The sequence below is a fragment of the Tuber melanosporum genome (assembly GCF_000151645.1).
Source record: "Tuber melanosporum whole genome shotgun sequence assembly, scaffold_18, strain Mel28".
NCBI classification, from domain to species: Eukaryota; Fungi; Ascomycota; class Pezizomycetes; order Pezizales; family Tuberaceae; genus Tuber; species Tuber melanosporum.
The window spans coordinates 414,316-441,894 of record NW_003298841.1 but is presented as its reverse complement, the minus strand read 5'-3'; the positions used below and the strand labels follow the sequence as shown (position 1 = coordinate 441,894).

Genomic DNA, 27,579 nt, shown 5'->3' with positions numbered 1-27,579 from the left:
TGAACGGCATTACTGTACTCGTACCATACTCGAGTACAGCAAGACAAGCTAACTTGTCAATCCCGCCGTTCCAGTATCCTACATCACAGCTGGAAAACACCACCTGCGCGCCCCGTAACTCAAAGTCAAGGGGTCGGCCAACCGGCAAGGACGTCGCGGGACCGGTGCAGGGTCGATCGTACACGAGTGGTCTGTAGATATATCATACCCTAAGTCCCCGTGAACTAACGAATAACTATAGTAAATTTTTAATTGATTTTGCGCATCTATACCCCCCAGAACAAAAGATACAGTGAAACCGACAGTTACCTCACAATAAATAAAAATAAAAAGAATAACAAGAATAAACGCCATAGGCTCCACTCCAATCCCCCTTACCGCTGCTTCCCTGTTCGCAAAACCCCAGTCTAATCGATTCCCGCTGCGCCCGAACCCGGATCGCCATGTCGTCTCTGACAGGCAAGACAGTTCCACGCATGGTAAGGTCATAAGTTGATTGTAATAATGTGAGAAGAAAGACTCCCCACCAGCTAAGATGAAGAAGAAATCGCCAAAAGAAAGACCGGAGTAAACTAGAGCAGACAAGACAGGTATTGATATGATACAAATTCCAGCAGGCACGAGAAGGAAGGGACGGGGGAGAAGATATAATGCGAAAAAAGCCCATCCCCACATGTCAGGGAAGATATCGCATCTAGTAAACGCGTAAGATGGTGCGAACCAAACCCACCCATAGGGCTACCGAACCCCCACAAGACTATGAATGTATGATATCATAAAAGAAATGGATGAAAGAAATATGCAAAAGGACAACCCAGTCTCTGAGATAGGGATACATGAAAACAAAGCGGGGTAAAAAAACTGTAAAAACAAGAGCCGACCACCGCCAAGACCCCTCCGAACCAAATGAACACAGCAGAACCGAAAAGCAAACATAACGGAAAAATCAAGATAGGAATACACCCCCAATTCATTCACCCATTATTCGTCTTGCCATCGCATTTAATACCCTTCTTTTAACCTCCTAACAACCCTCTCCAATCGCTCCGTAAACGCACAGTGTGCCTCGCCCAGTTGATAAAAGATATCACTCTCATCCTTGAGCTCGTCAACTTTGCGATGGTGCGCGATAAACACCTCCATAGACTCGTACAAGATATTAAGGCTCTTGTTAGGAAGCTGGTTGCGGACCGCGATGCGAATTTCGGTGTCCTGGCAGAGGTTGCCGAGGAGGATGGCAAGGTATCCGAAGCCAACATTTGATTGGGATTCTTCCAGTGAATCGGCCTGTATCGCTGTTAGCGTGTTGAATTTGTAATGAGTGGGGAAAGGGATGGATATACGTCTTCAGTCTTAGAAAATCGGGCAAGAAACAGTCTAACCAAGATGTCGAGCAGGAGGACGCCGGTTTCGCCCTTTCTGAGAACAGAGCATCTCCCCGGGATGCTCATTTCCGCAAAGTTATTTAGGAGACCAAGGCCAAGGACGAGTAAGTCCAAGTTAACCAGACGCGGGACCTCCTCGAGTTGGCCATCAAGGATACCAAATCTGCTGCGGATCAACTCAATCAAGATAGGGATGAGGTCGGAGGAGGCAAGTGCATCACAGGCCTCTATTCTATCATTCGTCATATTGATGTTTAGTCTGAGAGTGAGCAAGAGGATATCCTTAACGTCAAAGTCACCAACATGGAACTTTCCATTATCCCCGGTGACGGCCTGGGATATGATGGTGGGAATAATATCAGTCAAGGTTGCGAGCTCGTCTTTTGAAAACGCGGTTTCGATCTCAACATCTAACCCACACGCCCAAGCTTCCAAAGCAGAAACAAGGAGCTCGAGGACGAGCAAATCTAAAGCCTTCCCAGCCTTGGTGGGAGTAATGAAAGGCTTTACCATCGTGACAAGTTTGCCCAGCACATCTAAGGATACGATACGATCTTGTATACCGGTCGCTCTTAGCCTCCTAATAACCGTCTCCAGGACCATCAATCCCATAATCTGGGCCGAATAGACTCTCGGCTTGCACTGAGGAAAAACCGTAGACTTGTCGACAAGCGTGCGCAACTCCACAACCATCCCTTGAGCAGCTTTCGACATATTTGTCTTTTTATCTTTGGAAACTACCTTGATATCCCTCTCAAAGTCAAGCGTGCGGGCCAACATATCCAGAGCTCCATTGGCGCGTACTTCCGAGAGTACTTGGACAGTAGAATCCTCCCAGAGCAGGCGGGCGATCATAAATGCTAGCGTAAAGCAAATGACCTAATAAAAAAACAGGGAGTAGATCAGCAACTATCTTGATCAATCTCGAGCAGAAGGAATCCTACCTCATCAGTCTGCTTAGCGACACGCTTCAAGAGACGTGTATCAAAGTTGTTGGCTCTAAAGTTGCGAACAAACGTCTTGTCAACCATTTTGCAGGCAAGTCCAATATACCTAAACAACACCATTAGCCTTACTCAACTCTATAAGACGTAAAGAGCAATCATACCCAGAGCGTTTAGTCCCTAGAGGGACGTTCTTCCCTTCAATATCGCCAAAAAAGTCCTCGACATCGTCCAAGAAGCGATTATTGCTGCCCGTCTCACGAAGCTCATGAATATTCTTCATCATCCCTTTAGCAGTAGCAAGGGGCTCTTCCTCTAGCCCCTCATCAAAGTTGACACCCGTCCTGCCTGAGTATGAAGACGGCATCATCATGAGTGGGATTCCGAATAGATTCTGTTCAGACATATTCTCGTCGGCCTTGAAAGATCTCTGCTGTGCATAAGTAACCTTAGGCCCAATCCTACCGGCGGTATAAGTAGGCTTTAGGGTAGGCGGTTTTGGGCCCTGGGATCCGAATTGGAACAAGTCCTGTAGCTGAGACGAGCCATTCTGAGACTCCGACAGCTGTTGGAATTGTGGATACTGTGCATCCTGAGTAAAAGAATCGCCATCCCCGCTGGAATCAGTGGTGACCGAAGTTGACCTCGTTCCGGCTCTCGATCCGCGGGTATCGCCCCCGAGAGTATCAATCAGCCGGCGACGACGAACAGGTCGGAGCTCCGCAATTAAGGGAATATCAAACTCGCCACCATCGGAAAGCTCTTCACTAAGTCGTTTATTTCCCCTGGGTGCAGCCTTAGCTTTACCCTTTTTCCCAACTTTCTTATCGACCGGAGCGCTTATGTTGGGACCAACTGATCTTTCACGGACAAGCACTGGCTGCTCTATGGGAACATGCATGGCCTTCAGGCCAGGTAGCATTGCCGGAACCGCCTTTTGTACACGTGGAGCTGCAATGGTTTTGAGGGTGGTCTTGCAGGACTTTTTTGCAGATTCTTTTTCTGCGGTAGGTTTGGGGAGGGGTTCCCGAACCTTCTCACGCGGGGCGCACTTCCTCTCAATAAGATCAGGGGCCGATTTCGGTTTAATGAGAGGTTTCAACTTCTTCTCCTGTTCCTGCTTCTTTGTAAGAAACTGTGCCTCGGACTTGACAATGCTCTTGGAGAGTGTCGGCTTTGCTGAAGGTTGCCCATCAAGAGTATATGGAATTGAGACCTCAAAAGTGGAGTGCTTGGTTACCTTCAAGACAGTAGAATTCTTCGTAACCTTAGCAGTTGAAGTGATTTTGTCCCCCTTGAGATCTTTCTTCCCTTTCGGCAAAGCGGCCGAGATTGCCCCCTTGCCCTTCGCAACAGATAGGACCATCTCCTCATCAGAGTCCTTGAGCGACTTCCTTCTCTTCGGTTCGGGCACGGTAACCCCTCCGCCCTTCTTGTAAGAGCGCTTCTTCGAAAGGGCAATTTTCCTCTCCGGAATATCGCTCTCGGTGGAAGGGACGTCAAAGCCCGCGACAGCAGTAGGCCTAGTAATAGCCGGCTTCTTCTTAGTCTTCACCAACCCCCTACTACCACCTTTCCTCGTGGGGATAACAGGAACTTCCTCGACATCACTGGAAACCTCGAAATCGAAGATATCTGCGGAATCGAGTTTTTTCGCTGCGAGTTCCTTGGAAGATTGGGTCGGGGGAGCTGGGGGAGTAATATTTCTAAGGTAAGCCCTTGCAAAAGTCGATTTTCCGTTCACTCCCGAAGAGCTCTTTCTCTGCTGTGGGTGGTGCTGCTCTTGCTGTACCGGGTCAGCAACCAGAACCGATCCCCCCATTTTCTCCTTCTCCCCCTTCTCTCGCTGCTGCTGTACTTTCGTCACTCTGACCGGTGTAGCCTGTGACAAAGGAATGATTGTTGTTGTTATTGTTGCCCTTGGTGTCGATGTCGATGTCGATATTGCTGCCGCTTCTTTGTTTTGTTGAGCTTCATCCGAGATCTCGGGGGATTCTGAGCCATAGTCCGGAGTGGTGAAAATTCCAGGGGCGTCCGGGAACCGCTTCTTGATCGGTTTGCCGTATGTGAGGGCGGGGCGCCGGCGGCGCTGTTGAAAATCCTCCATTGAAAACGCGTTTTCACTGCGAAGATTATTTAGTGGAGGAGGCAGGGTGAATCAATTGTATTGGTCGATCGAATGGGTAGGAGAGGAGGAGGAAGGGAGTGGTGACGATGTTGAAACTCCCCCTTTGTGCTGTGGTGACTAGGAGGGAAAGGTGGCAATTTATTGATTGGATTTACTTGTCGAGAGGGATGTTTAAAGGTGGTGGTGGTTGGTTGGCTGTGGTTGGCGGGGGAGGGAGAAGAGAAAGGAGAGCTTTGTTGTGGTGGGGGAGAATGGGGTTGTTCAGTTAGAGGGTTTGTGGTGGTAGAGTTCATTCGTGAGTTATGATATGATAGAAGATGGGCACATCTAGCCAAATAGGGGACTAGCCTAGAAATAGTCGCCCANCTTTTTAGAGTTGTCAGGGCATGAGGAAAGCAGCCAAGCAGGAAGCCGCTTATTGGTAAAGCACCTTCCCTTTCCCCTTTCCTTCACAATACAACACCGGTACCGTGTTTCTGAGTGGAATGGTGTCTGGCTTCACAGCAGTGCCATCGAGGCTCAATTGAGTTTTGGCGTGCCAACCTCAGTTCTTCTCTTGGCCAAAATACCGGTAAAAGTACTCCTCTTACTCAATGGTGAAAAAAGATAGCAAAACCTCATATCATAATAATATCATAATAATAATATTATCGTAAATCAAGTCACCAGGCCCCAATCACCGCAGAATAGGATAATAAGGCCCCCCCCCCTCATCTCACCCCGCCCACCCATCACGTCGCATCTCATGAACGCCATTCAAAACACTGCCAAACGTCAATACTCGAGTACTCGAGTAAACAAATAAACAACCCCCTCTATCTCCAGCTGCAGCAACGCCCTACATACTCGAGTACTGTGTGGCATTGTACCTGCCGTATTCTACTCACTCATACCGGGGATCATAACATCACACCTGCAACATGATATCAAATCAAAACAAACCCAGCCGGGGGGGACCCCCAAAAAAATCCCAGACACAATGACCATGACCGTTACCGCTATCGTAGTCTATTTATTTATTTATCCATTTGTTTTCATCCCTGTTCTTAACCAATCAATATCGTAATTTGCCTGACTCCTTATCGGTCTAGAAATCCCCAAAGCCCTATCATGCCCGGCACTGCCCTGCCAGAGCAGCGAGACGGCAACAGGAACGAGAAGAAGAAAAAAGAAAAAAGAAAATCCGCCCCCGGATTTCACTGCAGGCGCCTGGGACACGCACGGACACTACCGCTGTCGTAACAAAAATCCATGGCTGCACGGACCACACTTCACGTCACCGGTCATCACCCGGATTTCATAAATATCACCCTCCTTTTCCCCTACCGTGATGATGAGGGCGGGTGCGGGTACTTGTTCGCGCGAGCATATATAATGGTATGTTCATAGATGAATCATAATTTTGGGGGGATAACATAGCCCTTTCATTGCAATCCTCCAACTACAACCCGGATAAATCATCAAAATTTAATGATAATATATAAGTCCATCTCCCACCCCACATCTTCCACATTCCCCTTCATCCAATTGACCCACCACTCAAGCCCCTCCCCCCTCCCCTTAGAAGATGAACTAAACCGCGCTTAATACAAGGCCTTTCATATACCAACCCGGGCCTAGGCCCTCCAAAGTAATAATTCTCCACACCAAGTGGGCACATCGGCGTGACCGGCTACCCGGGGGTCGCCTCGCGGCTGAGGGGGTGCTGGCGGGAGCCGATGAGGTATGCGCTGGCAATGCAATCGGTCCTCGCATGGCACTTTTGGTAGCAGTCCTTTGCTGAACTGGCCCTGAGGAGGTCGACTTTTTTGCTGCTGTCGTTCCCGGAGGTGCTGTATGTTTTTTCGCAGTTTCCACTTGTTGAGTATTTGGTCTCTGTGGTGGCCTATTCGCCCATAATTAGTGTGCTGGAAGGGTCGGAGCATGGAAGTGGGGGAGGATTACGGCGGTGACGGAAATAGTAGCAGTAGCAGGCAAGGTAGGAAGAGTCGTGCAAGAGCAAGTACTCGAGACCCTCTCGGGGGGTGCTGCGAGACGTAAGATAGCAAAGTGGGGTACCGGGCCATCACGACGTGCCAGATGGTCTGCCGAAATCGGGAGACCAAAGACGAAATCTTCCTCTGCCTGTCTCTTGCCGACCACGAGGGTGTGGAAGTCGTGGTGCTTGGCAGTTACAATTCGATCCCAACTATTAGCCAAGCCAAACCCTATTGATCAGAAGGGGGAAACTAGGAATGCCCTAGTGGTACAAGTGGTACTCATAGTGACCATGAGGGCATTGATATAACTACTACAGAATGGAATAGCCTCACTGGAGAGGTGCCTCAGCGCCCTGAGTACGTTATCAGTGTCGCAGGAACCGGAAACCGGTATGCCCCGTCACAGTTGCAGATGGGAGTGACAATAGCGCGGAGATGAATTTGTACTGCATTGTCGTTCTTGTCCTTTTGTTTCATTTGCCTGGCTTCACTTTCGCAATGAATTGACCTGCAGCTGCGGAGTGGAAAAAACACCTGATCCTACGCTATCGGGTGGGCGAGGGATGGACGGATTTGGAGGTGGGGAAGGGGAAATTTGTACTCTCTCCTGCTAACTTACCGTATATTCCCTCCAAGCATTGCAAGATCATGGGATAACACATACATACACCCCCTACCTCCCTGGTACCATATTATCATACTCCAGGTCCTCGGACCGCTCCCCTCCACAATCTAAACTCCCACCCAAATGCCTGCCCTTTGCCGCCCCAGAAACTCTCCGTGCTACTGTACACACACTCTCTCCCTTCTCTTTCTTTCTTCTCCCCTCTCTTCAACGAGCCATCCAACCCAACCCCGGTCACTCAACCACCTCCGGGCCGTTCTCGCAAAAAGTGTTCAAGCCCAATACTCCAGGACTCCTTAACTCAGTTCCCCCATGTTCCCAACCCCCCAGTCAGAAGCTTCCCCCCCCCCCGGTTACACAAGCATATAATAACATGATACCACATGTAATGCAGCACAACCCTATAGAGCACTAAAACCTAACAGGCCAATGCAAGGGCCCCACAATATTTTGGTCTTGCTTCGACTTGACTTGGTACGTGTGTGGTATCATACATGTGTGGGTGATTGCTAACTTAGGCTATCACATAACTCTACTGATACTCCTGCTGGGTCAATAATGGGGTTTCAGATTTCTCTGTAACTTTCACCGAAATGATTGCGGTTGTGCCTTTTGACCATCAAGGCACTAGTACTAACCACCGCAGGAGCACCTGCTGCTATTCACTATCTGCTAAAACAAGGAAGAATCCGACTGTGGCTTTCGTCTCTACCCAAACTAGAGAGCTGGATAAGGGGAGAGGAAAGCCCTTTTTTCCCAACACAAGTCCGGACGTCCCCGCACCCGCCGTTTGCTTACTTGCGGACTAGACTGCCCGTCCCTCCATCCAGGAAGGGGTCTCATGAAGTGAGTCCCGGTAGGTAATTTACAGCTAGAGCTGCTTGTACTCGTATCACACTAGAGCACTAGCACTTGTGCGAGTGATACATTTTCTTGTAGAGGGGTTTGTTCTCTTTGACCCGGATGGGATTGGCACGGATGGATTGAGGAGAAATGCTCATCACCGGAAATCACTCGGAGTGTCATAGGTCTGTATTGTTGAAACGACTGACGGTTGATTAAAGAAAGAGAGGTGGGCATGTGCCCAACTAAGTATACAAGAAAACCCCAGTTACAGTTTCCAGCCTCATGTAGTCTCACTTGCCGCTGCGTTACTCCTACCATGCTACCGCCACACCATGGCCTTATGTACTTCCTGTGGTCATCTTAGAGGATATGGAAGGTTGTTCCAATACTCCCACTCCTTCCATGTCCTATAAGCGAATAAAAAGAAAAAGAAAAAAAAACTTCTCTAAAATGAAGAAGTCAAATAACAATACTGAGTAGCCTCCTTAAACCCCTGCTCAAAGCCAAAACCGTGAATAAGGGAAAAAAGCGTTTGAGTTAGGGGAAAAGTACTTAACCCAATACAAGTCCAGTATAATCCTCCCACTGAAGTCCAAACAGTAGATGAGTAGCAAGAAATATGAAAGTAAGAAAAAGAAAACTTTGTATGCATATTTAGACTTGTAGCTGAAGGTCCAATCTATCTATTCCCAAAACCTTAACATGCTGCCAGTGGAGACTAAAGGGTAGCGGTTTGGTGGGAATGTCGGCTGTCATCTGATTGGTGAAGGCATAGTCAATCGTAATAAGTCCTTGTTTATAGATTTGCCATATATAGTGATACTTGAGTTCAATAGGCGTGGTGTGTTTATGAAAACAAGGATTTTGAATTAATTTCAGCGCACCTTGATTGTCAACAAGTATCATTGTAGGAAGTAATGGAAAGGGAGAACTCTCCCTTTGACCAATTTTTGTCAAGTCTCCATATACCGGCCGAAGTGCAATGGCTTCTTTGCTAGCTTCACAGCAGGTAACATATTCAGCCTCAGTAGTTGATAAGGCTACTATCTTCTGCTTTGATACTTGCCATAACACGGGGCCTTTGCTTAGAAGAAAGACAAACCCAGAGGTAGACTTCTGGTCATCAATATCACCAGCCCACCAGCCCAGTCTGAGTCCGAGAAGCCTGACAGATCTCCAGTGTCTTTATAGTAATTGATTCCAAGGTTTAGGGTGTATTGTAGATATTGCAGAGTTCTCTTAGCAGCTGCCGAGTTCTCCATAGTTGCAAATACATTGAACTTGCTAAGAACAGAGATAGTATAGCTGAAATCTGGTCTAGTCCCTATGGCAAGATATATGAGACTACCAATAATTGCTTGGTACTGCTGCTGTTGTTATAGTGAAAGAGTCTCAGGCTGAGAAATTGCTGACTCTGGACTGATATTGAGTCAATGCTAGTGTGCTGTCTCCATTAGAATTCCTAGGCCATTGCAGTTAGCTATTTCAAAGCATTTCAGGACTGAGAGAATAAGGTTGGTCTGGTAAAAAACCAACTTGTTTTCTGTTCGGTAAATTTCTAATCCTAGAAATTGCTGAACCGGACCAAGATCCTGCATTTGATAGTAGTTATAGAGCTGTTTCTTAGTAGATTCAACTAAACCCGAGTCTGGTAATGCAATCAGTATATTGTCAACATAAAGAATTAGGATAACCTTGTAGGCAATATATAGGTTTAAGTCAGCAAGTGATCGAGTAAAGCCCATCTCCTTCAGAGTACTGTCAATCTCCTGAAACTAGAGACACGGAGCTTGCTTTAGTCCATAAAGTGCCTTCTGCAATAGACAAATCTTATTACCAAAGCTTGAGTCCAACCACTCAATCCCAGGTGGCAGTTCCATAAAGACAACTCCATCAATCTTAAGATAGAGAAAGGCAGTGACTACATCCAGTTGATGGATGTGCCAGTCTCTTGACACTGCTAGCACTAATAGCAAACCTAAATTACTCAAGTGCACAACTGATGCAAATATCTCCTCATAGTCAATTCCATTAACCTGCTTGTAGCCTTTAATCTCTAGGCAAGCCTTGTATCTCTTCTTGCCATCAGTATCAATCTTGGTTCTGTAGGCCCACTTAAAGCCCATAATATTCTACTCAGTAGTCACACAGCATTCCTGGGTTATCCATGTTCCATGTTTCATCAGCGAGGTATATTCCTCTTGCATAGCATCTTGTCAATGTCTAAACTCAATCGCCTTCTTGTAGCAGGAGTGATTCAACACAGAACCAGCAGATATGCTAAGTGAGATAGCAGCAATCTTGGCCCATACAGGGTACTTACGTAGGAAATGGCAGAGGACAAGAGGAGTGACAGTATCAGTTAGAGAATTTGATTCAACTAGAATTGACTTCTTCAGCTGTAATATCGGAACCACTTCAGTACTCTCTGAAATCTGATGATTTGAAGAGCATAAACCCTCAGGTTCAATACTAGTCTCTTGGCCTTCGTCAACCATCTCCCCCTCTCACTCTAAAATTATCCTACTTTCCAGAGTGCCTAGGATGTCACGTCCAGTATCCCTATTCACTAGCAACTTTATACCTAAGCTACCATTCTCAACTACATCGCCAAACTATGTGGAATCTAGTGCTTTATCATCATTGTCAAGTCAGACAGTATTCATAGTCATATTCTCCTGTAGTACAGTTCTTGAAACATCAGGCCTAGCCACTAAGCTCACCAGCTTATCCTCATCAAACTTTACATCCAATATGTAGATGACCTGCTTCATAGACTGATTCCAAAGCCTTCATATCTTCGTAGTCTGATGTACATAACCTCACATAATACACTTCTGTGATCTTCTGCCAAACTTCTTCTCCTCTTACTATAGTACTGGCACTAACTTGTAGGTTAAATAGCCAAACCTGCGGAGATGGTGCAGCTCTGGCTTCTCATCATAGATCATCTCAAATAGTGTTTTCTCTTTATTTAAATAAGAAGGCAAACGATCATGTAAATATACTATGGTCTGAACAGTCTCAGCTCAGAACTCAGCTAGCAATCTAGTATCAAGGAGAAGTGCTCAATCCTTTATAGTAATAGTTCCTATCATGCATTTACTGACTCCATTTTTATGCTGAGTGTATAGAGAAGTAGGCTCATACTATATTCCAGTTGCCTTCAGAATGCCACAGAAGAGAGAATTGTTGTATTCTCCTTTCCCGTTATCACACTGAAATTATCGAATCTTGTACTTTAGATCATGGAAGTTGGTCTAAATCCAGGTGGTAAACTCCTGAAAGTATGACGTAACTGTAGTTAAGCTTTTGTAAGGAAGAAAGAAGACTCATGTATAATGACTATAGTCATCTATATGGACAATAAAGTATTTTGCCCCACTATTCGATAGCACAGAAATAGGCTCACACAAGTCTGAATGTATTAGGAATTATTAGGAGGAAACAATCTGATAGACTTCAGAATTGTCTAAGTCAATCGAAATTCATTTCTGTAGATGGAGATTGTCTAAGAAGGCTTGGGTTCACTCTTTTCGTTTATAACTACTAAGAGTGAAGTAAATTCAGTAAAGTAAAATAGAATCGTAAAACAATATTATATTGTTAAGGTCTCTTCTTCATTGCTTGATAATGTTTAAAACTTGAGAGACACTTCGATATTTATATTCTACGTCTGAGTATTCGCAGACTATATTTATTTATTATACAACTATGGAGCTTTCTGATTATAACTCACAACATCGGATATTCTTGAAAGGTGCAAATACCTGGAGACCCTGAAATTCATCACATCCTCTTTGCTAATTATGATATAATTAACTCAGAATCATACTATTTCTAATAGTAGTTATTCAATCTTTAGAGCCATTAGACTTGTAGCCTAGTTCTCAAGTTGAACTGAGTTGGCTCCAATTGTCTTCGTTATTGATAAAATGATCAGTTTCATCTGAGGGTTGCATCTGCAAAGGTAGTCGTAATCACAATCCTTTTTTGGTCGCCTGACTTTAAACCTCTATAACTCCTTACCCAATACATAGATATCTTCTAGAGAACTTTCTACTAATTTGCAGAAAGCTATTTTACCGGATTGATAAATATTCTCTTGGTCAGCAACCCTTGGTTGTTCTGGGTAACTCTGCGAAGTCATATATGCATCCTTCTTAAGTCGCCGACTTCAAAGCTCAGTATCTTGTAATCCAACTAATAGATTCTTATCCAGTAACTTTCCTCTTATAGAGGAAAAGTACTTCTATAAGATAGAATCATAATTCCTCTATTGGAGGTTCTCAGTTGTCATGCAGGGAGCCTGGCAGTTGCAAGCAGCATTGGTAGAAAATAACTCAATACCAGAAATAACTTTGATGACAACAGGAGTTGAACACGTGACCTTTAGTGAAGAGTCATATGATATTCCAATTAAGCTATGTAACTGAGATTGATATGTAAGATGACATGCGAGCCCCGTAAGGAGGCCATACGTCATCTTACATATCAATCTCTGTTGCGTCCTGTGACTATAATGCCACAAAGTTAAAGGTGTCAGAGTAATACTATATACATTGCCGCCATCCATCCAACCAAATCCTATTCGCCAGATATATGAGAGGGAATATTCCACTAGGTCTGAGAAGTGGAATATAGTAATTCCGTCAACTACTCAGAGAGTTACTAGGCTTCAAAGATGTAATATCTTTCGCCTGTGCCGTAAGTAAGGGGATGTTTTTGCACAAAGAAGATGGTACCGAATAGTAAATGATTTTAATAAGAGACCAATACATTCACATCCATCCTACAATAACCAGGAGAGTTTAGAACTCCAAGGAACACTACTATAGAAGGTAATAGACTTCACAGAGTACTACAACTAGGTTTCAGAACATGTTGTAACTGGGAGGATAACTTCCAATACTACAACAGTGGTTGAAACCCTGTTACCCAGAGCTACCAAGAATTGCCAACCAAAAGAATATTAGTCAATCGAGAAGAATATATTTCTGTGAATTAGTAGAAAGTCCTCCAGAGAACACCTATTGGTTGGGTAAGAAGTTATGAATATTTAAAGTCAGGTGACCTGAAAAGGTTACGATTACGACCTCCTTCACAGATGTAACCCGCAGATGAAGCTGATCATTTCATCAATAATAGAGACAATTGGGGCCAACTCAGTTTGACTTGAGAACTAGGCCATAAGTCTAAAAACTCTAATGATCAGATAACTACTATTGGGAACAGTGTGGTTTCTAGTGAGTTATATTGTAATTACCAAAAAGGGTGTGGTGATTTTCAAGGTCTCCAGGTGTTTGCATTTTTTAAGAATACCTGACGTTGCGAGTTATAATCAAAGAGGTACATAGTTGTATATTAAATAGCTGTAGTCCACGAACACTCAGATGCAGAATATAAATATCAAAGTACCTCCAAAGCTTTAAACATCATCAAGTAACAGAGAATAGATCTTAACAATATGATATTGTTTTTACAATTCTATCTTACTTTACCAAATTTACTTTGCTCTTAGTAGTTATAAACAAAACAAGTAAATTCGAGCCTTCCTAGACAATCTCCGTCTGCAGAAACGAATCTTGGTTAGCCCAGACAACTCTGAAGTCTATCAGATTGTCTCTGTTTAACAGAATGAACCAGCTCAAAAGGTTCAGAGGCTCACTTTACTGGTTATCTTTCAAACTGCCTCTGCTGCTTAGCATTAACACAGACAGAACAGCTAACACTAAACCTATTATCCTCATTCATATCTTTCATTCCAATCAATATTCTGACTGAGCGAACATTCAAGTACCTAAGGCATTGATGCTAATGCTTCAATGAAAGAATATGAGATTTTCTAACAACACTTAGGCCATCTCATTCACGATTTTCTGCAGAGGATAACCCTACAGCAATCCCAGACAATCTCTAAAAGCCTTGCTCAAGGTTGGCTAATACAGCCAGTATTGCTGAATTCGAATTGTAGCATGTAATGTAATATTTGCTATGGTTAAATCTAACTTCAAATACTCAAGAAAGCTGACCAACAGAAACAAGAGAAGAGATGAGACAGGGAACAAATAAGGTAACAATATTGATATGATATGTGCTTGGCCACAGTACTAGTCATACCTTGCCTTGAGCTACTGCGAGAACCCAGACCTCATCACCTAAATAGACTTTGATTTGAACGGGAAGGTGTTCCAAAGTTTGGAAATCAGATCAGTTTGGTGACATATATTGTGAAGCTCCTGAGTCAACAAGCCATGAAGCATAGCTAATGCCAGAGCCATATAGTTGTGAAGAAGTAAGTATAAGTGTGTGGCTAAATGTAGGTATCTGAGCTACATCTACAAACTCATGGTTTTCTCCTCTGCTTCGGTTGGGTCTCCATGCTTCAAGTTCACGTCTCCAAGCAAGACAATCATGACAAATATGGCCCCCTCTACTATTATACTAGCAGAGACCTCTTGAAGTAGACAAACTCTGTACTCCCACTCAGCCGATGATACCCTGTCTAGTTGGATAAGAGTGGTTCTATGAGAACCACCCTCTACCTCAACTGCGAGCCACCATCCCAGTACTATAATGATCATAAGATTTTCCACCTCACCGGCATCTGTAACTACCACCTCTAACCTCTGTAGTACTAGCTTGTCATCCTAGCCAAGTAGTATATTGTATAAGAGTCGAACTGGAAGTAATTGAAATTTGAAGAGGAATTCTCTGCTTGACGAGAGAGTAGAATTTTCTCCCGCTTAAGCAGACACTTGATAAGGCTGTCAATAGTGTGTTGACCTTCTTGTTTCACTAGAATATCGACATAGTGGTCATACTCCTTCAGTAGCATGGATAGCAGGTGAGACTTAAACGTTTAATCAGTTATTTCTTTCTCAGTTCCAGCAAGTGTCTTCCAGAACCGAAGTAAGTAGGCCAAGTAGTCCTCTATTGTTTGTCCTGGCTAAGCTCAAGTTTGGTTGAAGTTCCGGCATACTTCAAGCTGACCAGCACGGGAGTTAAGAGTGTCAAATTTCTCCCTCAGCTTTTGCCACATCTCTGAGGCACTGTTAATATCCTTCACATACTCCTGCATGACTGTTGTGCAGGAGTTGTAGATTATTGCAAGTGCTTTCCCTTCGTGAGCAATCTAATTGGAGTGGTTCTGTTGGTCCTCAGGTAGTGGTTGTTCCTCCTCACCTAAGGCAATAGCAAGACCATTCTCAGATCAAAGAAAAATCTGAATGCTCTGAGCCCATTGACAATAGTTGAAGTTGTTCAGCTTTGGGGTATTACCGTACTTCGTCCAGTAGATTTCATCGGTTGAAGTGGTGATGGAACTGGAGTCCTTTACGGTTTGCATAATGGATAGAGGAAAGCGGACTCAAGAAAGAATAAAAGAAAGAAAACAGTAGAGGAATCAAGACCGGCAAGGAAACTCTTCCTTTCTGGTAGAGAAGAAAGAAAACTGTTTTCTAAAGCAAGGAATATTTTTTCTGCGCATATCCCGGGCTCATAACCTGTTGAAACGACTGATGGTTGATTAAAGAAAGAGAGGTGGGCGTGTGCCCGACTAAGTATACAAGAAAACCCCAGTCACAGTTTCCAGCCTCATGCAGCCTCACTCGCCGCCGTGTCACCGCTACCATGCTACTGCCACACCATGGCCTTATGTACTTCCCATGGTCATCTTAGCGGATATGGAAGGTTGCTCCAACATGTATTGTCATTGCGTAGTATACCTGCATGGCCGAGTTGAAACCGGACACCTAAGGTGACAATTTCCACACAAAAGTATCCGGCTTCAGCTTGGCCGTGTGAGTGCAGCACTAGTATTATAGCAAAGTTTAACATGCGATCACGCCCAGCCGGTCAGACATAGGCGTAAGAGTAGACAAATTTTGTGCACAGGAATTATGGATTGTGATCCAATACCGCCGTTTAATTTTCCCAACCCCTCGCCCTATGCACCCACTGAAAGATTCGCCCCTCCCGCCCCATCATACTCCCCGTCCCCACATCCCAGAATCGAAGCGAGTTGGACAGGCGCTAGCGTTCACGTTCTTGCTTGGAGGGCGGTAGAAGCGAAAGAGTGGGAAGCGAATCCCGGTAGCACAGGCAGAGCACGGCGTTGGCATCGGAGAATGTTATGGAAAGCGAATTTCAACCATCACCGCACTACGATTCACGAGACAGCACTTTCACAGAGCGAGAAAGACAGAGCAGCCCACTGCCGCTCTCGATTCGATTCAAGACTCGTGCGGTATCACAAGAACCTACCACACGGTGACACCGACCCGGACAGTCCCCGAAAAACGACATACACCCCGCCGCCGCCCTGCGGGGGACAATGTTCCATCTCCCGAGACTACGCCACACCACCGCTACCACAAGCAGGCTCGGTGGGTACAGTGCTAGTGCTTGTAAATACCTGTGCCTTTTCAACTAACAAGAGCGGATATGTACTGCATGGGCACTCGAAGTGGCAGTCTCTCTTTTGCTGACTGGCTGGTGGAGTTTGGTGGTGATGGGGTGTTAAGGTACTCGGGTGTTGAGGTATGATACTTGGGTATGCGGTGGGTGGGGAAATACGGAGATATAGGTAGGTATGGATAACAAAGGAGGAGCGGTTTGGAGAGAGAGGACACTTGGCTTGGGTGGAAGGGGGAGGGAAAATTGAATCGATGGATGGATGGATCGTGGCCGACAAGGAGACGGACAGATGATTCGCATAGGGGGTCTATGCTAACGCATAACAGCAGAGGTATGATATCATAAGAGAGATGGAAGAAGAGAACGCTGTATTCCCCAGCCCAGAGTAGAAGTAGAAAGAATGGGAAAATCAAGAAAAGCCTCTATCGTACAAATACCCGCGACGGCGACGAATAAAAGATATCGTCTACTGTAAGGAAACATATTACACCATACCTTCCTCGAGACAGAAATAGAGTTAAAAATGAAAAAACCGAAGTCCGTAAAAGAATCCAATGCAAACGTCGCCTATCTACCCTAACTCTAGCACTCCCAGCACTTTTTAGACAACTTCGTGAAACCCTACTCCTCTACCGGCATGCTCATCCGGGAGCATATGCCGGGTCAAGTTCGCAACAACCGCGTTTCTGGGTTCCTCGTTGAGGTCTCTTTGTCTCATAGCCTCGTACTCATTACCCTTTCTCGCCAGGCAGTCTGTAGCACACGTCCCCGACCAGTCAGTCAGTTGATCCATCGAATCCATCAGGAAGAAAGGGTTATTAAAAAAAAAACCCCCCTGTGGGGTCCGCTTGTTCATCCCCAGAACAAACAAGCAAAACGAAGCGGTAACACTAATTCGAACTTACCAGCAAACATCTCACCCCCCATAAGACTCCACAAGCTATCCCTCCCACGCGCAGCATTCTGCAGCGCTGCCCTAGCACTTTTCTCAGCCTGCTCGCTAACTACGCCCGAAAAGAATCTGTGACACATGAAGCTAAGCAAGATGAATGTCAACTGCTGATTCGTTGTTTGCGTAGCAAGCTGCAGGGCCAAACTCAGGTAGTTCTTTGTCTTGACCAGCTCGCCTCGCTCCGTGGCTTTGACGGCCATGTACGCCGCCTTCATGAGGTAGTTTTTGGTCGATGTGCAGGGCTTCTCTACCGTAGTCATCAAATGTTCTGCTGCACGGGAGTCGCGCGGCCGGAGAATTATGATGGAGTTCAGTTTGGAGATTATTGATATCTCTGAATCCGGAGATTGGACAGTCGTGTAGACTAGTTTATAGAGCTCTAGGGCCTGGTCCAATTGGTTCGTGCCATGGGATATTACGGCTTGTAGGTAGGTGATTAGTGTTGGTAGGAGGGATCTTTGAGGTGGTAGCACCGAGAAGGCTTGTTGGAGGTTGTTGAATCCCTAGCAGGAAGTGCGGTCAGTATTACTGGGGCATAGTCTTACTCGGGATCAAAGGGAGTAATCACCTTAATAGCGCCGTCCCAATCTGTTCTCACGCAGAGGAGGAAAGTGTGGTAGAGCATAACATGACATTTCAGCGTTTGCCTCCATGTAGACTTGTTCATAGCCCCCACAAGCGAGGTCGTGCCAGCGGGATCTTCCTTCAATAGACCTGAAAGACCGTCAGCACCCAAGAACAGTAGTTAAAAATAAATAAAAAAATAAATAAAAAGCAAATATTAATATGTCCCGACTCACGTTCTATAGACCTGAGGCCTTCCTGCAGGTATTTCTCCCCGCGCCCCACTTCTTCGACATTTTTCTGGAACTTGCAGAGGCCGCTAATGAAGTATCCCAACACGAAAATATCTTCTTTGGTCAACCATTTGAACTTTAGTTTTTCCTCGGGTCTCCCGAGCCGCACGGGATTAATTAATATTTCAAATTCCCCACTGGGCGTCCATATCTGGGCCTTTGAACTATGGTCGAGCATTCCGTGCAGTACCTTGACCTTTACCTCGCTCTCGCTATAGCGCCCAGCCATGAGTGAGCACATGATATCCAACATTTGCCGTAAGATACCCAATTGCTCCATCCCTTGCATACTTTCCAGCTGTAAAGAATTCGCTCTTGCCAACGCACGATTGGCCGCCTCAATTCCGTCAGCCCCAGAAGAAACCGAGATCATTGTCTCCATTAAGCTTGCGAGTAGATATATCCCGTGGTCATGACGTGCGGCTGCAGTACCCGATATCTTTTGAAGAGTAGTTATTGCGCCCTGCTCATCGTGTAGTGGGGAATCCTCCATCAGGATATTACATCGAAGGAATCGGAACGAATATGTCCAGTGGACCATATCGAGGCTGTAGCAGTTGCAACGTCAGCTGGGTGTCAGTGGGGATATTAGGAATCCACATACGTCTCCGAGTCGGCAATACAGGAATTGAGCATCTTTAGAGAAGCTTTTGGGGTGGTTCGTAGCATAATACGCGCAAGAAGATGTTGCATGGTGTATTTGATATCGGTGAAGTTGCCCTACGGGCGCATTAGTTTCCCGTTGCTCAGGTTGGTTCGAAGAATCGTTACCCTTTGCGCTAGCATAATCTGTGAGGGGGAAAGTGGGGGAAAAATTAGTTACCAAATCCAATTGTACGGTGCGGATAAAGCCAACATACTCCTTTATTTAAAGCATCTTCAGCTTCATCCCCATTCTCCGTCTCCTCATGTAATATCCCAGCATATCGTAGCCTGACCATAGCTTCTAATCTTGGTTGAAGTCGGCACTATCCGCTATCAGCTACGATGTTTCCCCTCCATCCCATATCCCCCACCACAAGTTCCTACCTGCAAAGCCGCCTCCAGGGCCCTCAACCCCGTAGCAATCAACTTATAATAGGCCTTCGCATCCCCACCCCCCTTTGCCAAAGCTGCTCTGTATCCACTCGCATGCGCAGCCTCAAAGTAACCCTCGGCCATAGAAATCAAGGTCAAGTGCGGATCCATAGAATTAGACTGTGTGCTGGGAGTATTCGGAGTACCGCTATTCGAATGACTAGCAGGCCAGCGGTTAACCGGAATAGTGATTTCGAAGTTACTGTAGCGGTTTGTCGACGGCGGTGGCGGCTGCAGTCGGATCGGGGTTGAGGACTGCTGACGACCTGGTGCGATCGGGGTTGTTTGGTGGTAAGGATTTGAGCCATAGCCATTGCTATTATTGCTGTAGGATGGCCCGGGGCCGCTGTTGTACCATGCGCCGCCGTTGGGTGTTGTCATGGTAAGGGCATAAAATGTTGCGGGCGAAGTGGTGAAGAAGCTCTGGAGGGTTTAACTTAGTGGCAGGGATAGAGCGCGACAGTCGGGCTAGGGTTGGGGACGAAAAGAGCTTAACTTAATGCTCGATCGGGAAGGGGAGGTTACCCGGCGGTTGCCATGTGCTTAGTAAATAAGGTTAAGGGTTGTCAGTGTTCCCGAGCTTCACACCTTGAGAAGAAAACGTTACAGATACAATACTGTAAGGCCCAAATGCCCACAGCCCCTTGACAGTAGAGGGTTTGCGCAAGGGGACCTAGGTGGGAGGAAAACCGGTTATCTCAAGTTAAGCTAAAAGTCAGGGTCACCCAGGTAGGTGGCGCCACCTGGAATAAGTGTAAATACTGGCTTCGAAGACCTGAAGAACTCTCATCAGTTCATACCATGACACCGGTGAAAGAAATACCGTATCAAATCAATACAAGTCAACTTTGAATACCCAATACGTACAAAATGCAGTCTCTTTCCATTCCTGACCCCAATCATACCTATTTTCTTTCCTCCTTTAAGTCAGCCACTACAGCCAGTTCCACGACTGTGGAAGAGTCAGCCGCCGATAACTCAAGATCGAGCAATTCTCCTACAACTATACGTCCGGGGTGGAGAACAACAAAATGGTCAGCATGGATGGATCGAGCACTGGTACGGCAAGTGTTAGCCACAGATTCTATAAACTGTGGTAGAGGGAGGACTACTGCGAAATGGGCAGAGGTTTCTACAATTTTAGGAAGTATAGAACCTCAACCCATATGTCGTAGTGGAGAGTCCTGTCGGCAGAGAGTTAAAAAACTTGTTGAAATATATAAGGTATATTAGAAATATAAAGTACTTATAGGAGATTGTTAATAAGGAAAGAATTAGAAATCCGAACTCATCTCGTTGAGAAAGACTGGTACCGATGAAGAATTCAGAGAGTTTGAGCTCAATATGGTAGAGCTTGTAACCCGATGGGACCAGTCCAGTACCGATCCCGAGACACGAAAAGCTGCACAACAGAAAGCTGCACAACTTGAGGCGGACAGAAAGCGAGTCCGGGAGGATTCTATGTGAGGGTTAGTCCGGGAGAGAGAAGAGAATATTGGAGTCGGGCATAGGGATAGTGGAGAGGGGGTAATGCCGGTAAAAAAAAAGGCAAAGAATGTAAAGGTAAAAGATGTGGATAATGTTTTATATGAGTTTAAGGAGGGAATGAAAAGAGATGGAGATGAGTTGAAGGAAATTGAAAAAAGAGAGGATGAAAAGCATCAAGACTTGATGCATGCAATATTGGGACTTACAGATGAGATGAGGGAACAGAGTGAATGGCGGTCTCATGATGCATATTTGGAGTGCGAGGCAAGGAAAGATGAGTTGGTTTTAATATTGGAAGCATTAAGGAAGGATAATGAAATTTAATTTTTATATCCTTCTAATATTGAGGGTAAAGACAGGAGGTATATATCATAAAAATGAATGAATACATCGTCAAATTCTGTCATTCTTCTACCAATCCCCTTACATATTAGTTCTATTCTATTTCTACATATTTCCCACTAAAACTATCTTAAAAGCTCAGGAACTGTATTTTTACAATCTTGATTTCAATAAACCCTGCCCGTTCAGCTCTCTACACGGTACATTCTTCTTCGGGACTGTTGAGATTGTAGCTGGTTTGGTAGAGATTGGAGATTGTGATATCAACCAGGAAGACTATACTAGTACCATACCTCTAATGTAGGCCACTTGTAATGGGCACAAGGGGGTGGTGAGAATACTATATAGACAGATCAATGTCAGTCCCAACAAGCCAAATAACAATAGTTAAATACCACTCTTGTGGACCACTTGCAATAGGCATGAGGAAGTGGTGAAAATGATAATGGGACGGCTGGACGACATCAACCCTACGATAGCCAACATATATTGTGATAAATTATACATTTAATTATGAAAATACTCAAGCAATAGAGGGGGTTCAAGTAGTTCCTCTTCAATAAACTCTTCCTGCTCATTACCTCCATTATTCTCTTGGATAACATTAAAATACTGAGTGACTTGAGGCCTATGAAGGCATACATGAGCATTATGCAAGAGTGCAGCTACTCTAAACTGCACTCCAACAGGTTGAAGTAAATGCTTTTGACCTTTAACGTAATCCAAAAATCCGAACATGTTTACCATCTCTTTAAAGGCCCATTCAGCTACAATTCTTACTCGTGATATCGAACGATTCCAAAGCCGCTGATTGTGAGATATCTGAGCGCCTTGATATGGTGAAAGAAGACTGTTACTGATGCTATAGGCTGGATCACCGTAGAGTTGAAGGGGGGTACCATCAGGCATATGTGCATACCGTTCCAGAATTGCTGGTAGGTTTGACTCCTGCCACAGAAATGCATCATTTCTTCGGCCGTCTACTGGGCTAAAGAGATGGCTAATCAAACCATCAGGAGTAATAATGGCATGGTACTTCAAGCAGTGCTTGTGCTTCCAGCCATTATAACAAGTACGTTGTCGGCGAGAAGGGCGTGCAATTCCTCGAATTGTGCCATCGATAAAGCCCCAAACTGTTCTGATTGGTGCACCTTTCCTCGCTATAACAGATGCATACTGAGCTAACTTATCGGGGGTCAATCGTGCAGCATCCCACTCAAGTAAGTGTTTCCACCTATCATGAATCATTGACTGTACTGTGCTGCTAATACGAGATATGCGCTCAACTGGCCAGCCAAATTTCAAAGCCAGGTCACTCAGACGATTGGGGTATGCTAATCGTGCAAGTAGCGTACAAAGCGCAATTCGGCGATTCTCGATAGTACGGTTGTCGGCTCTGATGGTTTCTGGTAGCTGTAAGGCCTCTACTAGCTGTTCAATTTCACGTCTCGTAAAACTTTATTTGTAAGTCTTCTCCTTCCCTTTTATTTTAATGTACAATCATGATCTCTAAACCTACCAAAATAGATTTTGCCACTCCTGCTCTTCCAGCATATCCAAGTCAATTCGTCCTCCTTCTCGAAGCACTCCTATCTTCTGAATGTTACTTCGTGTAACTGCTGTCCTCAGGCGTAATAAGGCTTCAAGTCGTCGTGCATTTCGCTTGTATTGGAAATGTGAGGCTAGCATTCTTGAGTATGTTTGAGTTGCTTGATGTCAATTGTGGGTTGTTGTTTACACTTTTTAGATATATCATTCCAAGACTATGTGTTCATTCTGCCGTCATCTATAATCACCACCTAGACCTGTTGCGCAAACTTATTTTTCCACCTAGGTCTATTTTCTGTTAACCGCCACCTAGGTCCCCGTGCGCAAACCCTCTAGTATACTTCTGGCATCCACACCTATAAAAGGGTGATCAAACAAAAAAGGAATACCTGTTTGACTTACAAGTACTCGAGTAATGCACTGTCCATACACCTAAATTTATCATACAAGGCATAAAACCACTCGACAAAAGGTTAAATACTCGCTGTCGAGGCCCACCTTATTCGATCACGCAATCAAAATGTCCGACTAATCCTGCAGCATGCCCAGGTCGCAGAATGCGTGGAACCGTAAGGATTTGTGAAAGGCCCACATCCAGACACAAGGAAATTGCATCAGAATCTGATGTAAATTACTTCGTTGCTGATGCAATTATCCAATTCTTTAATCTGTCACCCAACAGCCTACTCCTCCTCAGAAGTTAAGAGTTGTTTCTCAATCTGCACAGCCTACGGAATTGGGAAATTCTTTCACGTTTAATTTGATGTTCAAGTCTAGGTTTTGGCATATTAGATGCTTTCGATGGCTGTGGTGAACTATGGGTAATTAATTGCCTTTGGCCCCGAAGGCCTGTATCACATCTGCAATTCTCTTTTCCAGAAGATGTTCCTTCCTTAATTTAACTCTCCTCGTGACTGAGTTCGCTCATGCTTTTTATATACACACTACAAGTAGACTACTCGAGTGCTGTATTTCATAGTTTCTTGGTTAGTTGTTTCACCCCCACATCCTGTTTCCCGCTTCCGTATCTTAGCCCGCTTCCCGATTGGGTGGGTACCTTAGCACTAGGCACGACCCTTTCTGCCAAGCTGCTCTTCCTACTCTTCCTCTTCATCTACTCAAGTATGAGAGAACAACTTGTTTATTGACCGAGCGAAAACAGTATGTAGGAAAAGTGATATAATGGCCTACTCGAGTACTGTACAAGTGCGGGTGATAGATATATCAGTCACGTGAAGCCTGAAAAGGGAATTTGGTGAACCTTCTTGTTACAGTCTGCACAGATAAGGCACATGACGGATTTATCTATCGGACTCACTTGAACTTCCACCTCCCAACCACTACCACCCCAGCACTCCCGACACTCCCCCTCCAATAACCCCCAACAATGCCCTTCTGGCCTGCCCACCCAACCTCCCACCACTCCAACAACCCCATAACCCTAAAAACTAAAACTAAAACCCTCCCATTCCCCGCCCTCACAACTCCCCTCCTAACCCCTTTTCACGCAAACCCCTTCCTCTTCAATGGGCACTTGCAAACCTTCTGGACGGCCGCGAAATGGGATGACCCGCACGCAATCTACTATGCCCGGCAGCTCTTGCGGAATCCTGCTGACGGCGGGCACTTTGCTGTGGACTTTGTCGTGCCCGAGGCATCCCCCTCCACTCCCGCCCCGGCGGCGACAGGAGGGAACCTACCATCGCGAACGAGGGATATGACGGAGGAAGAAGTAGCAAAGCTTGGCTCTGATGACGACACACCAATGGTCATAGCTCTACACGGGTTATCAGGTGGAAGCCATGAGCTGTACCTTCGATCCGTGCTAGCGCCGTTGACGAGGAAGGTTGAAGAGGGCGGTAGTGGGTTTGCTGCTTGCGTGGTTAATGCCAGGGGATGTGCACTTTCGAAGGTCACAACGGGGCAGTTGTTTAATGCCAGGTTTACCGAGGACCTCAGGCAGACAGTGAGATATTTACAGGATGTGTACCCGAGACGGCCGTTGTATGCCGTAGGGTTTTCATTTGGGGCTAATATTTTGGCCAATGTGAGTTTGTGATTCTCTAGGGAGATTGGGGGGTGAGGACTGGCTAATGATGGGGATGGGAGTAGTATATCGGCGAAGAAGGCGGCAAGTGTGCTTTCAAAGCTGTAGCGTTATGCTCTTGCCCTTGGAATTTAGAGGTTGCAAGTAAGGCTCTACAGAGGACTTACTTAGGGTCTGAAGTCTACTCTAAAGTTATGGGGGGGTGAGCATTTTCCCCCACCCATATAAACCTCAATTGCTTACAATTCCCTAGAAACTTGAGAAACCTCTTTGAAATCCACATCGACAACTTTTCCGGAGACCCCCGAATAGACGTTGATCTTGTCCGTCGCGGGAGATACCTCTACGAGTTTGACCGGTATGCCTACCCTTCCTTATCAATCCTTGATGTATACCGCGACTAATATCGCAATCGTAGTGACTTCACTGCACGAATATTTGGATACCCTACTGTCGGCGCATACTACAGGGATGCGTCTTCGGTGGATAATCTTTTGAAAGCTCGCGTGCCGACGTTTATATTACATGCTAAGGATGACCCTGTATGTCTTATCCCACACGCTTCTAGGGGGTAGTAGCTGACCCTACCAGATTTCGGTGGACGAAGGAGTCCCGTATGACGAGGTCAAGGCCAATCCGTACTGTTTCATGGCTACCACTCCTACCGGGGGTCATTTGTCATGGTTTGAATATGGAGGTGGTAGATGGTTTGCTAGGACCGTGCGTTTAATTGCTTTTACTGTCTCTCAGTATGTTACTGACATCATTCTAGGTCGTAGATTTCTTTACAGCATTCGCAAGAGAAGTGATAGAAGTTAACCCCGTCGTAGACGAAACACTGAAACTGTAGACCAGCACTCGTTTGTTCGGCGCACATATATAATTATAGAATAATTGACACGTGAATAGACCAAATAATACCAAACGCCTTTTTGACTTCCCACTTTTGAAGAAGAAGAAAACCCCACGTCGCGCAATGATATATTACAAAAGCCTCCCCTAGATCCTTCACTCGTAGCATATATTAGAAGGCAAAGCGGAGGTTAAGTGAAAGTGACCATTTTCTTCCTCCCTTTAGGCGTCTTCTCCGACGAACTTTTCGGTGCTTCGGGGGCAGCCCCAGCAGACTTGCGCTTCCGCTTCTTCCTCACAGCATCCTTCGCACCCTCCTATCATCCCATCAGCCCAATTCCTCTTTATCTAACTGAGAGTAGAAGAGAGCTTACCATCCGACTGTTCCTCTCCGCCTCCCTCTTCTCCTCCTCCTTCCTCTTCTCCTCGCGAATAGCTTCCAACTGCCTCTGTGAATTCCCCCCGCTGAATCAGCACCCCTTCCCCCTAACGCAGCAGGAAGGAATACAACTCACCGCCCTCTCCAACTTCGATCTCTCCCGTCCTTCAACCCCATCACTAACCCTATTCAAAATCCCCATCATCTTCTCCCGATCTTCGACGAAGACCTTCCCCTTCTTCCTCCCCTTCGGCTTGACCACGCCAGCCGGAGTAACCATATTCAGCTTCGGCAATTCCTTCTCCAGCCTGGCGAGGAGTGCTTCGCGCTGCTTTTTGGGGTCCTTGTGCTTTTTATTGTTCTTGCCGATGGCGACGCCGGCGGTTGTGTGCGTTTTCGGGACGAATTTCTTTTTGGGCTGTTTTGCGGGAGCAGATTTTGATGAGGGGGCAATGGTGGTGGGTTTGCTGGAGCTGGGTTTACGGGGGTGGGGGGGGTTGGGAGCCATTGGTGGCGGTCAGCGGTGGTGGCGGGAAGGAAAGTTTGGGCAGTGGTGCTGGTGCTGCTTGTGGTTGATGATCCACGTTGGACGTCGCAATGAAGAAATTTCGTGTGCCCGGAACTAGTGTTGTGGTATGGGAAGGTTGTAACCCGGGTCGGGATGCAACTAGGGAATCCAAGGCTGCAATGAGAGGTTTAGCCAAGATCCCATCCCACTCACGATTCCACAAACAGAAACCCGAAAGTTGTGGACCGTATTTACTGAACTAGGGTATCTCATAGCATTTCGTTTCTTCCACTAGATTTTCCATTTCCCTCATGATCAGAGCCAATAAGCATTGCACCACATGCCTCTGGTGGGTGGTCACTGTGTTTTTAGGCTAGGTTATGCTGGAGTGCCTGCGCGGTGGAACTGCCCATGTACTAGTACGAGTACTGTACCACTTGGAGTAGTAGCCCGGGTGGGGAAGGGAGGGAGGGAGTGAAGTATTGATAACCAGATACCATGACCAGAGCCTCAAATGATATATGGAGTCGAAGATTGACAACCGGTAACTGCTCCCCCAGCAAGCAAGGCGTCCCCCCCTCTTGCACATTTCACCCTTGTTAGAGGGAGGGGGCTCGGAATGTGATATGGATGGCACCCAGGCAGCAGGTAGTTGGCACGGTACACGGAGTAAGCACTGGTTGCCTACCATACCAGCAGTGAAGGATGCTGTGCGAGACTGGATCTGAATGCTGGTCACGGACCGCACGTGCACAGTACCGGAAAGTGAGCTTCAGGGAGCTTAGAACGATGGTGGGGGGAAGTCATGCAAGGGATTTCCACGGACTTTCGGGTCGAAAGCCATATAGTGGTATGCACAAACCTCTTCGGCAAATGACAATGAGAAGGGCGAGTGATACCTTATGAACAACGAATTACCAGGGCCACCAATGGCGAAAAAGTGGTTCAACAGCACCAGACAAACCCAGTCATTTCCCCCTTCCCGGGAGAGTTTATCCTTCCAGTCGCTCCGACCAAAGTTTACGGATCCCTCTTCTCATAAAAATGTGTTATCATATACCCACTCGTACAGCACATTCAACGCTTAAATAACCCAGCATGATTACCCATAACCTCGCATTGGCGAATAGGGGGGAGGGGAAAGGAAACCCGAATCCACCTGCCAGCCAGCAGAATAAATATTCGCTTCGATGATGACATCACG

General features: G+C 45.9%; 4 protein-coding genes; 1 reads left to right on the top strand and 3 right to left on the bottom strand.

Moving 5' to 3' along the window:
* Window positions 1-1,002: 1,002 nt before the first annotated feature.
* Window positions 1,003-4,501, bottom strand: GSTUM_00005156001 (uncharacterized protein; the record flags this gene model as incomplete). XM_002837184.2 has 4 exons in its annotated part: window positions 2,494-4,501; window positions 2,330-2,438; window positions 1,344-2,264; window positions 1,003-1,287 (listed from the first exon to the last, which is right to left on the bottom strand). The coding sequence occupies exons 1-4, from the start codon at window positions 4,149-4,151 to the stop codon at window positions 1,003-1,005; spliced, it is 2,973 nt and encodes a 990-aa protein (XP_002837230.1). The 5' UTR covers window positions 4,152-4,501.
* Window positions 4,502-16,755: 12,254 nt separating this feature from the next.
* GSTUM_00005154001 (uncharacterized protein) lies at window positions 16,756-19,592 on the bottom strand (the record flags this gene model as incomplete). XM_002837183.2 has 8 exons in its annotated part: window positions 16,756-17,078; window positions 17,231-17,780; window positions 17,846-17,991; window positions 18,078-18,682; window positions 18,739-18,854; window positions 18,906-18,923; window positions 18,995-19,102; window positions 19,164-19,592. 8 exons carry the CDS (start codon window positions 19,590-19,592, stop codon window positions 16,927-16,929), a joined length of 2,124 nt encoding a protein of 707 aa, XP_002837229.1. The 3' UTR covers window positions 16,756-16,926.
* Window positions 19,593-23,976: 4,384 nt separating this feature from the next.
* GSTUM_00005153001 (uncharacterized protein) lies at window positions 23,977-25,415 on the top strand (the record flags this gene model as incomplete). Its single annotated transcript, XM_002837182.1, has 6 exons — window positions 23,977-24,636; window positions 24,702-24,838; window positions 24,890-24,994; window positions 25,055-25,178; window positions 25,228-25,343; window positions 25,409-25,415. The coding sequence occupies 6 exons, from the start codon at window positions 23,977-23,979 to the stop codon at window positions 25,413-25,415; spliced, it is 1,149 nt and encodes a 382-aa protein (XP_002837228.1).
* Window positions 25,416-25,497: 82 nt separating this feature from the next.
* On the bottom strand, window positions 25,498-26,375 carry GSTUM_00005152001 (uncharacterized protein; the record flags this gene model as incomplete). XM_002837181.2 has 3 exons in its annotated part: window positions 25,498-25,805; window positions 25,863-25,937; window positions 26,004-26,375. 3 exons carry the CDS (start codon window positions 26,373-26,375, stop codon window positions 25,680-25,682), a joined length of 573 nt encoding a protein of 190 aa, XP_002837227.1. The 3' UTR covers window positions 25,498-25,679.
* Window positions 26,376-27,579: the final 1,204 nt, after the last annotated feature.